The 14,721-nt window shown below is 43.4% G+C and overlaps 1 protein-coding gene across 1 annotated transcript; it reads left to right on the top strand.

Moving 5' to 3' along the window:
* The first annotated feature begins 380 nt into the window (after nt 1-380).
* golph3a (golgi phosphoprotein 3a) lies at nt 381-14,412 on the top strand. Its single transcript, XM_076271016.1, has 4 exons — nt 381-780; nt 5,257-5,388; nt 10,922-11,036; nt 13,341-14,412. Exons 1-4 carry the CDS (start codon nt 565-567, stop codon nt 13,763-13,765), a joined length of 888 nt encoding a protein of 295 aa, XP_076127131.1. The 5' UTR covers nt 381-564; the 3' UTR covers nt 13,766-14,412.
* Nucleotides 14,413-14,721: the final 309 nt, after the last annotated feature.

The raw sequence follows: 14,721 nt of genomic DNA, 5'->3' as shown, positions 1-14,721 counted from the left end.
CCTACTGCCAATTACTGTGAAAACAAAGGGCTACCATGTCAGCCTAATATTTTATTTTGCCAATTATTGTGAAAACAAAGGGCTACCATGTCAGCCTAATATTTTATTTTGCCTAGTAGGCCTAAGTAAGTCAAATGTATTCATAAACATAAACACAGCTTTCACTGACCAAAGTACAATTCCTAGTGTTTTTTTAAGTACCCTATAGCTCAAATAGTCTGCAAAACAATAATATTTCAAAATAAAATAAAACATCCAGCATTCATGTAGACTTAGCATTGATTGCATAATGAGTTGACCAACTAAATGTCAACTAATATTACCTGAGAAGTGGAGGTGCCACATCCACTGTTGTCGTCATCGCACCCCGCCATATTGGACAAACCTACCGAAGACGGGAATACTGGCTGCTGAGGGGATAGGTGGAAGGACCTGAGTACGTGTGGCTGATTAAAGTTTATATGGGTTAAATATCTATGCATTGGACCAATTAATAAAGTGCCAGATCTGAGGCAGGACGTGGTTCGGGGGTTATTTTCTTCCTCGTTAAAAGGACTTCGGTAGATGATGACTTCCCTGACCCAAAGGAGCTCGGGCCTGGTGCAAAGGCGGACTGAAGCCTCGCGTTCTGCTGCAGCCGACAAGGAGAGGGGATCTGGGGACGAGGACTACGAGGCTCGACGCGGGGATGAACAAGACGACGATGACAGCGGAGATTCCAAAGAAACTCGACTCACACTTATGGAAGAAGTATTGCTTCTGGGACTGAAGGACCGAGAGGTTTCATAAACTACGTTATATTACTTGTAGATAACGAGATATTTGGTTTAGAATTCCTGACTCTGTAATGATAAGTGGCTTACTTTCATTAGCCAGATAGCTAGCAAGATGGTAAACAAGCGCCGTTAGGCTACCTAGCCAGTTGCCATGCTAGGCTATGCTATGCTACATACCATATCAGAGACGACAATCTTTTCAGTAAGCTTTGCCCCTAAGCAAAACCCTGGCAAATTCACACTGACATGACGTGTATTGTTAATTGCTAAGTAAAGGTAACCATACAGTAAAGCACTGATCTGTATATGTCTGGCAAACTCCAATAGTTAACATGAACAGTGATCTTGACAGCCTAAATGTAATTTTGCCTGCAAGTAAGATCGCTAACTTAGCTGGTTAGCACTCTGGGAAACGTATCATTAGCTAACCAGACACACAAAGTTCACTATCGTGTGGCAAGTTAACGATAGTAAAATTTCGTAACAGCAATGTCAATACTCGAAATAAGAGATTACAAGTGAATGTGCGTCAAATAACTGTTAATCCATGCTGATCAATGTCAAGTCTATTTAACATGCATTCATATTGCGATTTCAGCTGTGTTTGCAAGATGTAACGTTATTGTACATTGTGTAACTTAAACTAGGAGTTATACTGTAAACTGTAGCTCACTACATTCTGTTCATGACATTACATAATTTATAAGATTAAATGCGCAAAGACATATTTACAGGACTCGAATTAACGTATATCACATGTTGCCATTAGTATCAGGTCGCTTGGGTAGGCTCCAAGCCAATACAGGTTAGATATGTGTAATTTAGCGAAAGTAATTGATGCATTGCATTATTTGGTCATATTGTCACTGTGTCTAATATTTGAAGTTGCTTTATTGTCATCTGACCCTGATCACACAATCCCTGCCAAAAGCTACCATGTAACCTGTAGTGTCATATCTCACCTTAACTTTGTTATTAAGAGGCAGGACTCACACCCATGGTCACCAGTGTACTGAGTGTAGGTTTGCATTTCTCTTGAATTAGTTTACTTTAAATACTCCTCTCTAATCTATTGTTTTGTTTGACATGGCCTTTGCAATAGTTGATTTTATCTCAAACTTATAGGAGTCTTTTCATGTTTCCGCATTCAAGAGGAAACAAGATAGTGCCATATGAGTGGTTTTGAAGGAACCTTTTCATTTGAGAAGGCAAGTGGCTTAGAAGCTGCTGAATAAGTTCTTCGGTGATGGTCATTAGTAGCTTGCTACTCTGTAACTAGTCGACGTTTGTTCCACACTAGATTGATTTACTGTTCCTAACTTAAAAATAGGATTCTTCTGCTGTGAAGTCTCATAGATCATGGCAGTGTTCACCGAAACCTAAGTAAACAGATTTTGATCTGCATGAAACAGGAGACCACATACACAAACAGAATGCTGAATTACATGTGAGACTGGACATGCAAGCAGGAAAGACATTGAGGGCACAACGCCTCAGAAAGCAGAAACATTCTGTATAAGTCCCAATGTAACCACTCTCAACATGGCATCTCCCAGACTCTTGTCAAACAAACATCCGTTGAGGGATGAAGCTTTGTTATCTTATCCTTTCTCCCCCACAATTTAACACTCGGAATATGAGCACATCGAGATCTGCAGGGTAGCTTCCCAGTTTGAGTAGGAGTCCCCATCCTTGCCAGATGTAGCCTTTCCAGTGGTTTCTTCTGTGGGACCCCAGGGGGGTTTGGCACATGGTTCTGCTTCTGCTTCTGCATTCTACATCTGCTATCTGCAAGGAAAGATATTCTAATCTAAATCTCTATCTGCAAGGAAAGATATTCTAATATCAACAATGTTGAAGTCCTCATTAGACTGCTGTACAACTGTATTACTTACCCCTGAAAGAGCAGGGACTCTGGATCCTGTGATGGGGAGGGGTCTTGTGTGTATGGTGTAAGTCACATTAGACAAAAGCCTCTGCTGATTGAACAGACTTCAATGTAAACAAAGATTAGCAGGTGTAAGCAGACATGGTAGCCACTGACCTAATGCTACATGATGTGGGCAATTATGTCAGGTGTGATTATTCAGCAAACACCCTGGTTGAAAAGGGATGTCTGGATGACTGCATGACGTCAGTAGAGTGGTCTAAACGAGAACACACTTTCTGTCTTGGTCTCGCTCTGTCAAACACACACACACACACACACACATACTCACATACTTAAATACACACACACACACACACACACACAGTTGTCACTGGAAAGTCTGCGCACAGCAGTCCTCTCCTGTGCTTTATATACAGGTCAAGATAGAGAATTAAAGTAGGCACCCTTTCTTTGAGATCAATGCTAGTGGTCTGAACTAGCAGTACAGCTGAACTGACCATGCCAGTAACCAGATGATGCCAAACTACAGATTGGTTTTGGTAATGTATACATGATCATGGAAGAGAATGGTGATATGGATGGATTAAGAGAAGGTAGTCATATTGCGGTGTTTTTATGCAGGTCAGCGTTTCTCACTTAATAGCTTATTGATGTGTTGCATATTGTTTTGTATTGTTGAATTGATTAGTGAGCTTTTGAAACAGGAAGTTGTTTTTCAAATGGGTTCCAAAAGAATCTTGGTGATCCACGCTGAGATGGCTCCTCAGATTTATTTGAATTTAATCGGAGTAAAGTAACATGCCTGGTATTTAGCAAAAGCTTTTATCCAAACAGACACAGACTCCCAATAAATGGAGTGGACATAGGCCTGATCAGCATCATTTAAATACACCATATGAGTATGTCGCCTGGCCTCCGAGACCATTTGGTCAAGGTAACGTTTTGAGCAATGAGTATTAGGGCAACAATGTCTTTTTCTGGAGAATAATCGTCATGATCATCCAGTCAGAACACATGGAACCGGTTATGTGGTTGACTAGCAACATTGCTCAAAGAGTTGCCCCATGTATCAGCACCTTTAGAGTTCATGAGATGGGGTGTAGAAGTTTTGAGTGAAAATATACATTCACCACCAAAGTAAAATAAGCATAATAAACACTTCTTTAAAAGCATCCAAGTCGAGCGCAAATGGTTTCAAATTAGCAAATTAAAGTTTTTCCCTCTCCTAGTGTAAGAAGTGCACAGAACGGTGGGATGTGTGGGTGGCACTTTCCAGTAGGAACAGTGAGCTTCCGTGTCTGTGACACATTCGACGGCAATCGCTCATGAACATGCTGCGAACCCGAAACCGCCGAGTGCAGTCCATGTGTTTGGCTGAATGTGCGAGCAGGCCACGGTGCTGCTGTTGAGCCCTGGCCTTGAATGAAGGCCGTGTTGTGCATAGGGCTTTCTCTGTTCTTGGAGCCTTCCCTGCTCTACAAAGCCAGCCTTGTCTCCCTCTGAAGGGTGGAAAGGGTTAGGCCTAGCAGGCAAAACGCGCCGGGAGCATGACGCTGTATTTGGACGAGCTCGGCGCAGACAGATTAAGAGCCGTCCCCAAGCCTGCGTTTCCCCACAAGCCGCCTCCCAGCTTTGCTGAAGGGGCTCCTTTTACAGTGCACTGTTTTACAGTATGTACTGTACTCAATGTACTGAGTCTGAATGGGCCGTTGTAGGCCGCCATAGGCCTAATACTAAACTTTCTTTTCTCCTTATGTTGTTTTTTTTTTCCCTTTGCACAGCAAATGTTATGTCATTTATATCATAGTATTTCTTACACTGTGTACAAGGAAAGGTGTCATTATCAAGTTTACTTTTATGCATCATTTAGTGTTTAGGTCTTTAGCGAGCGGTGCTAGAACTAAAGCGTAAGATCTGACAGGATCAGAGCATTTGCAGCATATGTGTCTGACCTCACGCTTAAAGATCTTTCAAGTTTTTTCTGAGTTGAGTTGAGTCATGTCTGAGTCGGAGGCCTAACACAAGTGCCCCAGCTGGCTGTAAAACCCTGTGATGTCCGGTTCAATGTACAGCTCAAGAAAGTAGCAGGCAGCTCAGAGGTAAAATTGTAGCTAGTATGTGTACTCTGTACAGAGAACAGGGAACAACTGCTGTCTGATGCATGTCTCTTCTATGGCCCCAGGGACTAATCTGTTACAAGGAGAGGCATCATTAGATCCCTCCTCATCCGCCTGTTAGACGCATTGTAGAAACCGGAGAGGAGCCTCATCTACATGCACAAACCCCTCTCATCCATAGCAACCTACAGGGCCGTGAAAGTCCATCCCTGCTCTCCCAGGGGCTCAAACCTATGTATGACCATGGCATTGTTTCAACCAATTACTGGATGTGTGCATGCTAGAATGTCTGTTTTTGTGCCAGTTTAAGTTAGCAGAAGCACAACGATTTGCATAGGGTCGCAGGGTCATTAAGATGCTAAAACATTGAGCCATCATGCTTTTCTTTTGAAATCAATGCAAACGCCTGTTCTTTTGTGTGTCTTGTGTCTTTTTCACATGGTGTGGTTGCTGCTGCTGGCGTTGCCTTCAGGGCTACACATCGTTCTGGAACGACTGCATCTCGTCAGGCCTGCGCGGCTGCATGCTCATCGAGCTGGCGATCCGAGGCCGCCTGCAGCTGGAGGCCTGTGGCATGAGGAGGAAAAGCCTGCTGTCCCGCAAGGTGAGACGCCACAGCCGGACTATTCATTTCTTTGTTTTTTTTGCCCCCACCCATCTCTGTTTACCCCCCTGTTTCACTCACAAGCCTCACAAGGTACAAAGCTTCTGTTGCTGTACCGTCTACCCCCCCCCCCCCCCAATCTATCCCTCTCCCTCCCTCCTCTTATCGGTCTGTCTTTTTCTCTATTCACTTCTCACACTCGCACACCTACACTCACATCAGGTTATGTTTATAAAATCAGTGTAATTGAACTTTCTCACACTCATCTCATGTTATGTTAAGTGTAATTTATTGTTAGTTAGAGAAATATTCAGATAAATCCCGTCTTTGGACTGACGAGGGGTGTGAAATACATAAAGGAATTTTCTGAATTTTTTGGACATGTATGGGCATATTTCCTACCAGGCTGTTCTTCTTGTCTTGCCTGCAAATCTCTCCTTCAGTGCCTCTGTCTCAGTAAAGCCCAGTGCATGTAACCCCCTCCCAGCTATGTGTTTGCGTCTCTCCTTTTGCTAATGTTGTCATTTCCTGCACATCTGGGAATGTGTGGCTTTGGGGAAAGAAAGCGCTCTTCCAGGTTTTGGACTTGGTCTTGTCAGTGCTGACATCTCATGTAACACTGTGTTGTATCTAAATATATGCCCAGAATTCATTTCTTGAAAGATCCAGAGTTAGCAGTTGTATACTGGTTAGAAAATCACAGCATCAGTTATCAAAAGGTTACTAGATTGCATGCACAGATATTTGATGTTTCATGATCAACTCATGGTTGATGTTGTAACTGTGAACTGTAATGTAAATGAAATGGTTTTCTCACACAAACCACATTTCAGATAATTTTTACTCTCAGTTTGAATGGATGAGTTCATTTATTTATTTATTTATTTATATATACAAACAAACAGACAAAGTGACAGGTAGAGAAGACTAGGACAGGGAAGATGATTGTGTGTGTGTGTGTGTCGGGGTTCAATTCTGGTCATATAGTGGATGAGTTGGATGAGTTTAAGAAAAAGATCTCTTTTCTTTACAAGGCGGCAATCTTTACTAGTTCTTTCTGTAACTCAAGTTGAATTTATTTCAACTTTGTTGTGAGGCATTTTGTGACAACAGTTATTAGTTTGCATGTGAATCGGTGAAGTAACATTAATAGTGGTCTCTTGTTGCTAATCTCTTACAATCTGAATGGGGCTTAATTTTTGGAATGTAGAATCCAGAGGACTAGCCTGATGTCGTCATACTCAAATTCTAGTCAGAATATGAGTCTGATACTGCTCCATTGGGATGTGATTATGGGGATTATGGGGGTGAATCCTGTAGGAAGAACACCCGAACCATCCTTCTTCTCCACTATTGCCTTAACATTGTTTTCTGGTCGTTATTGCACTGTTAATATCTTCTACAACAGACGCAATGGCGAAATCTAAATGTCTACCTTCTAGCAACAGCGTTTTTGTTAGGGAGAACAGGGATGAATGAAACACTTTGTAATTAAACGTCATTTACAAATACATCGTACCATACTGAAAGCTAATATTTTGTCACTAGCAAACTACATCTGTCCTCTGTCAAACACAGTTGCATTTTCAGCTCTGAACAAAACCGTTCTTCTGGTCCGAATCGCTCTGGTTCAGGCATAGTTGCTCCACAACGGAACAAGTCCAGACCGAACTTCCCGACCTCAAATGTTGTGGGCGGCACTAAGTTCGGTTGGCATCCAGGCTACCAGAGGACATGTGTGTCACTGAACGTTCTGAGATACTCTTTCCTGCGGAATGTTGACTGTACACAGAGGAGCAAAGAGCACTGTATTTGCAAGGCTCAGGGGGTACAAAGTGCGCAGACTGTTTGACAGTGGACGGGTTCCTGTATTTGCGGAGGCTTGGATATTTGCTTTGGAATGAGGGAGTGCAGAGGACGACTGAAAAAATGTACTTTCTGACAATATTTACTCGTGTTTAGATCGCAGTTGAAATGTGTTTGGGTGGCCGAAGGTTCATCTGCCTCACCACTAGAAAATATGGAGAATTCATCTATGCGCACCGTGAGCCACTAGGGGGAGTTGTTGAACATCTAATGATGGAGGTCAAGGAAAAGGTTGGCACAAGCCAAGCAGAAACGGCTGGTCGAATCCTGGTAAAGCTTCCAGGTCAAACCAGCTTTCACACTCTTGGGATCGGTCATGTGGAAAGGTCCCAGCAGGCTATTCCAAGGCCAGTTAGTCCTGCTCCATGCCATTATGCACAAAGAAATCTATACATCTGTCCCACAACAGTGAATGTCCACATGAACAGACGCTTTTGTCACAAATGATCTTGAGTAGAGATATGTATTTTCATTTGTGTGTGCACTCCCTGGGTATCCAGCATATGGGATGTGGTTAGCTCCATCTTGCTCTTGCTTTGTCAGGTGAGCCCTAAGATCGCAGTCCACATCTTCTGTTTCGAGTTTTGAGTGATGTGAGCCTAAAGGCCGTCACACACAGCCGGCGATGCGATAGTGTAACGCAACGGTGGGATTCTGTTAGTCGCTTTATTACACACACTACTGGCGATGCAATCACCCAGGCGACGCGACACGGTCACCCATCGATTCAGTGGAGAAACACTGACCAATCGCCCTAAAAAAGAGAAAGGGGCCGATTAGAGCGATGCAACGGTCGCCCCGTCGTTCCACTTGCCGTGTGTGTTGCCCCATTCACTTCAATAGATTCTATTCAATTTTGCCAGTTGCCTACCATAAATCGCCGTCTGGTCGCCGGCCGTGTGTGTAGGCCTTTAGGAGTGTGAAGCAGAGCTGTTTTAGAGGCAGTACCTCCAGCAGTGAACCTCCCCTGTAAAGTAGCCTCCGGCAGGCTCCAGCGAGTCTCCTATCCTCTCCATTAGGGCTGAATTTATGAAGTGGTGGTCATTAGCCATCTGTGGTGCTCTTGTTCTTTCCTTTTTCTTTCACTCGCTTTTGTTTTTTGTTTCTTATTTCATTCTAAGCATGTTTATGTTAGCTGTGGTGGATGCACATCTCGTGTGTGTGTGTGTGTGTGTGTGTACGTGGTGTATGTGCATTATTTAAGCGTCTCGGCCATAGTACTGGATGTTCTGTGCCGTGCCACCCTTGAGCTGTGAGGGATGGTCTGCTCACAGGCTCCCTCATGTATAATGCTGGCCAGCTGTGCAGACCTGCCTTACTGTGAGCTGCTAGCTCCAGAGAGCAAGGGGATGCTGTCAGAAAATGTCTGTGGTGTGATTCTAGAATATCAGATGCCCGACTTCTAGAACGTTTATGAGCTGTGAGTTATAGGATGTTTATTAGCTGTTAGCCAGGATGTTAGAATGTTATGTGTTTTTGAGGCTCTTGTTAAATATGTGCTTTTGAAAAAAAGGAAATTGACCAGTTTAAAATGGCTTGTTCTATTCAGCTGTCTTTTGAAGTATTTCAGCTGTATTGACATGAAATGTGATGGAAGCTCATTCCTCTCTGTTTTGCATGTGCTATGGATAATATGGCTCATATCACCTTGTGAGTTAGGGTTATCGGGTCAATACTGTGCTCATATACTCCGTTCTTTCTTAGATCATTTAATTGCACCTTTTATTGCTATTTAGTTTTAAACTATTTAGTTTCCCTCAAAGCATAGTAGTGTAGCCACTACCCTTGAGAAACTGCCGTTTTACTTTCATATGCTGCTGCTAAGTTTATTTCAGTCTTGCACTGCTGACCTCAAAAACATAAAACGTAGTCCCCTCACACAAATGGTTCTCCATTGAATCAATAGCTCACCAAACCTATGCAAGTGTCATACACTTTGAGTGTTTATGTTGGTGCATGACTGGTGTGTTGGTGTAGCTCTGCACTTCACCGTGCTAATTGGGGAAAATTAACAAACTCCATGGAGTAGATAAATGGATAAAGATTTATCATAGTTCATAAATCTAATTTGGAAAGTGATATGTTTGGTTACACTTTACACTCGTTACACAGCCTCTCCTGCCTCAGCTCCAGACCGTAGTCAGATCATTATAGGATGCTTCTAGACCGAAGTCAGCACCCAGGTCACTTCAACTGCAGGTCGAGAGCAACAAGCAGACTCAAGACATGGCTTAAGTGCGAGAGATTGCAGCTTTAGTCAATGACCAATAATTTAAGCTATGCATAAGTCTCCTTCATTAACTTTGCTTTGGTTGCAAGCTTCCCTCTCCTACCTTCTAGCTATTCAGCTGCGTTTCTCTCTCTCGCTCGATCACTCACAGTCTACACCAAGTTGTTCTGAATGGAGCAACACCATAAGAGTGTATATTGTCTAGGATGTCTTGTCCTTTTTAGTTGCCCCATCACCATCATTTAGTGACTAGGGAAAGATAGTGTGCAAAATAGTCTTATTGATAATGTGTTCAAGTGAAAGGAGGAGACTGTGCCAGTGTGGAGACTTGTTTCTCACTGAGAGTTTTCTTAATTTTTGGTTTGAAATAGCCTGCTAATATATGTTTTATGCACATTATTATTAATTATATAATAATAATAATTATTTCATTTTTGGCTTATTGTAACAACCAGAGTAGATAAAAGTACACCTGTCTCCCAATTCATTACATTTTTATGCTAGCCTAATAGTTATTTTTGTAGTAGAAATATTGGCATCGGTGCTTGGTATCAGCAAGTATGCAAATGTAAATACTCATACTCAGTTTGAAGCAAATGGTAACTTATCAGTTCATAGCCTGGTCCTGCCCATCTAGATCTTTCAGGGAGCTCTAGTCTGGAACACCTTAGTTCATAACCGTTTCCCCCAGACAAGAAAAATCTCAGGCCAATCAGCGAAACCGAATTTTTGCAGTGCAGTTGGAAATATGCAGACATTTATTTACAGCAAAGGTAGACCTACATACATTGTTTCCTGACTGTTAATGCTGTTAATGCTGTCGGTTTGTAAAGTTTAGGCGACGTTGGATGTAACATTAGGAATCTCTGATCAGTGTGATTGGTAAGGCTGGACCAATGATTTCAAAGTTAGTTCCCGTCGCAAAGTGTTGGAAACTAAGTCACCAAACTCTATTGACTTCATGAATGAGTCTGGATTTTTCCAGGCTAATCAGTTCATTCTTATTGTGAGTATCTGAACTATACTGCTGCCCAAAATTGGCCTACTCCCTTCTAGTCAATGTGCAATTATCCAAAAATTCCCCCAGTTTCAAGAAACACACCTATAGGAAAGATAATTTTAAAGATGCCCCCAGAGTGTACCACTGTAGCTGCCTGGCTACTCTAGCTGTTGGCTGCAGCAACTCAAGCTAGGTAGTATCAGTTCTCCTTTAAATGCATCCATACTGATTCATTGTAGCATACCGACAGGTGGTTTGCCTATAGTCTACTCTAGATACAAGTGCATTGTAAGTCTCCAGTGTTTTTCATGTGTTTCTTTACCACACTGGCCACTGTTACTACCTCTGTGTTGAAACTACAGGTGAATGCTGAGTATTCAGTCAGGACTCAAGTTCAGCAGAGAACTGGGTCTAAGAGAGCTGTGTGTTGTGTGCAGGTCATCTGCAAGTCGGACGCCCCCACAGGAGACGTGCTGCTGGACGAGGCCCTGAAGCACATTAAGGACACCCAGCCCCCCGAGACTGTGCAGAGCTGGATCGAGCTTCTCAGTGGTAAGTGAAGCACTAGACCCATTCAGACATGCACATACAACCTCACAAACCCCTGAGATGCACTAGGGACAACAAGCCTCCAGGAACCGTGCAGAGGTAGATCTAGCTCTTTAGCTTTGAGAGCAGCTCTAGTGTCTCTCTCTCTCTCTATCTCTCTCTCTCTCTCTCTCTCTCTCTCTCTCTCTCTCTCTCTCTCTCTCTCTCCCTCTCTCCTCAGTCTGGCTCTCCTTGCCTCTCTGTCTCTTCCCCTTCAAGCTTGTATTTCAGCCTCTACTATACACACAGAGCTTGTTTAGATTTTTGCTAAGTCATTTGATCAGATGTTTAATTTATAGTGAAAGACTGATAATATGGGACATATTGGTTTGCTTTATTCCCTGTTATCACTGAAGTATATTGAGGAGTGTGTAAACTTGAAGTTGAAATTTGCTAGTGTCAGACCAGCCTTTGATCTGGAGAGGTAGGGCCAGTCGCTCGGGGCTTACGAGCTGAGCAGGAAGTGGCTCTCCATAGGGAGCTGTGGGGTCAGAGGTGACTTCAAAGCAAGGAGAGAGGACAGGGGATGAAGGGCAAATCTGCTGGGAATTAGACCCCAGGCTGTAAATGTATTGGGAGTGGAGAGACCCTGTGATCACCCAAAGCATTAGCCAGTGCAAACTCAGGAACGGGAACTTGAGCCTCCAACAAAGTCAGCAGTGTGTTCACTTCATATGATGAGCTTACATATGGCTAACCTGTGACCAAACACTTGTATTTATTTTTTTTCATGTGGCTTTGAAGCTACTGGAAACACTTCAGATTACTTCACACTTTCATCAGATTACTTAAGATGTAGCTTGCAGATTTTTACAGAGTGGTGTCTACTATTCAAATACTTAGCCCCTAGTAGTGCTGGGCAGTATGACAAAAAATGTATATCACGGTATTTTTCAAAATTCTTACGGTTTCACGGTATATGACGGTATTTTTTTTCATGCATAATCAGATGTTCACAGCATTTTCTACAGGCTGAGAGGGGAATTGCTGCAGTACATTGACTAAGGATGCTCTATTTTACTGTCATGATGTAGAAACTCCACACTAGTGGTAATGCAGTTTTGCATGGCCCCAGAAAATGATGCTGTTTACTCATGATTCTAATGAAGAATCTAATCAGAATGCAAAGACAATTGCAGTCAAAATACAGAACTTTTACTGTGCTAATTTCATGAACATCTTGTATAAAACCAATACAAAAAGTAGTGCAACTTGCAATAATTATACTTTTTTGAAAATTATACAATTTAAAATAAAACCTCTCTGCTAATATGCTTACTCTGTCAAATAGACCTATCAGAAACATGCCTTATTGTTATTGTGTGGTTTACATGACGTTAGTGGTAGGCTAACGTTAACTTCATGTGGATGTGGATGTCTTGTCAGCCTGCCATGAGCTTCAGTTCGGTTCGCTAGGCAAAACATTAACAAAAAAGTTTGTTTGATGACAGTCAGGATCATTTCTAACTAGCCAGCTAGTATTGCTCAGTTCATGTCTATAATATGCTTTACTTGCTACCTGGATAATTTCAGCGAATATTCTTAAGGTGAAATGAATGATAAGATCATTAAACTTCACTGTGTTCGGTGGGTTGCTAACTAACAACATCACCTACTAGCCAGCTAGTTACAGCTGTTGAACAATCTCAATAGAATTTTCGTGACGGTAAATCCCTTTCAATGCAGTATCCCTTAACTTTTTTCCTTAACTAAAGAAACAATTTAAGGTATTCTGTGCAACCCCTTTAAATAAACCCCTTACCTAAGGAGAAATTAAGCCTTTAGGGTCATACTTCAGGGGAAAAACTTAGGGTGTTTTGTGTTTACCCTCACTATGCCTTGCAGTCGCACCATGCCTGCGTGTGAAAAAAGTCCCCTCTGAAACACTGTCGCGCGGCACAGCGTTCCAAACGTTGTGTAATCAAATACACCGGTATGGCGGTATATTAAAAAAATCATATCATAACGAAAATATACACCGGTATACGGTGTGCACCGGTATACCGCCCAGCACTAGCCCCTAGATAACCAAGCTTGCTTGTAACTACTGAACTGACACTTCCATATAATGGTGTTGTCCAGTCAAGAAATGCAGATGGCTATCCCAATTATTTGAAGTTGAATGCGGGGAGTGAGCACAAGAAGCTATGTTTAGCAAAAGCTAGCATCAGCTTTAAAGTATTTAAGGACCGAAATAATTATGGGCCACTAAACTTCAGTCTGTTAGTCTCCCTCCATCTTTTTGTCTCTCTCTCTTCCTCCCGGCAGGTGAAACCTGGAACCCGCTGAAGCTGCACTATCAGCTGCGGAACGTGCGCGAGCGTCTGGCCAAGAACCTGGTGGAGAAGGGCGTGCTGACCACGGAGAAGCAGAACTTCCTGCTGTTCGACATGACCACGCACCCGCTCACCAACAGCAACATCAAGCAGCGGCTCATCAAGAAGGTGCAGGAGGCCGTGCTGGAGAAGTGGGTGAATGACCCGCACCGCATGGACAAGCGCATCCTGGCTCTCATCTTCCTGGCGCACTCGTCCGACGTGCTGGAGAACGCCTTCGCGCCGCTCCTGGACGACCAGTACGACCTGGCCATGAAGCGCGTGCGGCAGCTGCTGGACCTGGAGCCCGAGGGCGAGAGCATGAAGACCAACGCCAACGAGCTGCTCTGGGCCGTGGTGGCCGCCTTCACCAAATGAGAAGTTGGGGCGGGGGGGGGGGGGGTGGTAGTGTCTTCTGCTGCCCCCACCCAACCACCCACCCACTTCCCCCTCTTGGGATTGGCCACAGTGGAAAACCGGCTGACGTTATTTGGGGAGGGGAGGGAAGGGGAGAGGTGGACAGTTGACTCAGACTCTTGCTCTTGCGTCCTCCCCTCCCCACCCCCCTTCCCGCCCCGCCCCATCTCAGCCACTCGCCCCAAACATTCGGAAGGGGTGGATGACTTGGCTGTCATTCTCTGGTTTTCTCCCCCTCTCCTTTGTAGATAAGTCCCCCCCTCCCAAACCCCCCCTCATTTGTCCCCCTCCTCATCTGTCCTCAATGAGATGTCACTGAAACGATCACAGTTGATTTATTTTCTTTTTTTTCTTTCTCTTCCTTTTACCCCGGCTGTGGGGGTACAGAGAGAAGCATGCCAGTTCCTGTTGAATCAGAATGTGCAGGACGCCTGAACGTTTGGGAGCCAACTAGCTGTAAACTCTTTGCCGTGTGTAGGCTCGGCCCTACAGTGTCCATGGGACTAATCATGTGCTTCAATTGTGTTCCCCACAGGCTTGGGTTTGACATCGCAGCATCACCAAGTAAGAGAAGATTTAAAATAAAAAAATAACAACAACAAAAACAAGTAGGGATGAGATTTGGGTGTACAATACAGCCTGCTTGATCTAGTTGGATTGCCAGTGGTAATCCTGACTGTTTTCAGCCCCCTCTAAAGGAATACTTTGATCATGAACCCAACTCGAAAGAAATTCACCTGCATTAAAATTAATTTAAAAACTTTCAATAAAGGAAGTGTCTTTGTGAACTGTAAATTCATTATGGGAAAAAAAAATCTCAAAATGATAAGTTGAATAGTTCCATTCAGCAATGCATTTGTGTGTGTAGCATTGTGCAAATTGAATGGCAATTCAAATCGGAACCAATCAGCCAAAAC

The sequence above is a fragment of the Alosa pseudoharengus genome, unplaced genomic scaffold, assembly GCF_046254945.1.
Source record: "Alosa pseudoharengus isolate Yale_2024_CS ecotype anadromous, Long Island Sound unplaced genomic scaffold, YU_APseudo_1.1 YU_APseudo_1.1_scf_6, whole genome shotgun sequence".
NCBI classification, from domain to species: Eukaryota; Metazoa; Chordata; class Actinopteri; order Clupeiformes; family Clupeidae; genus Alosa; species Alosa pseudoharengus.
This window is presented reverse-complemented; position numbering and strand designations above follow the sequence as displayed.

Coding starts and splice junctions, on each gene's coding strand:
- golph3a (XM_076271016.1), top strand. CDS start 565: ATGATGACTTCCCTGACCCAAAGGAGCTCGGGCCTGGTGCAAAGGCGG. Junction 781..5,256: donor TGGGACTGAAGGACCGAGAG/GTTTCATAAACT, acceptor CGTTGCCTTCAG/GGCTACACATCGTTCTGGAA. Junction 5,389..10,921: donor AAAGCCTGCTGTCCCGCAAG/GTGAGACGCCAC, acceptor TGTTGTGTGCAG/GTCATCTGCAAGTCGGACGC.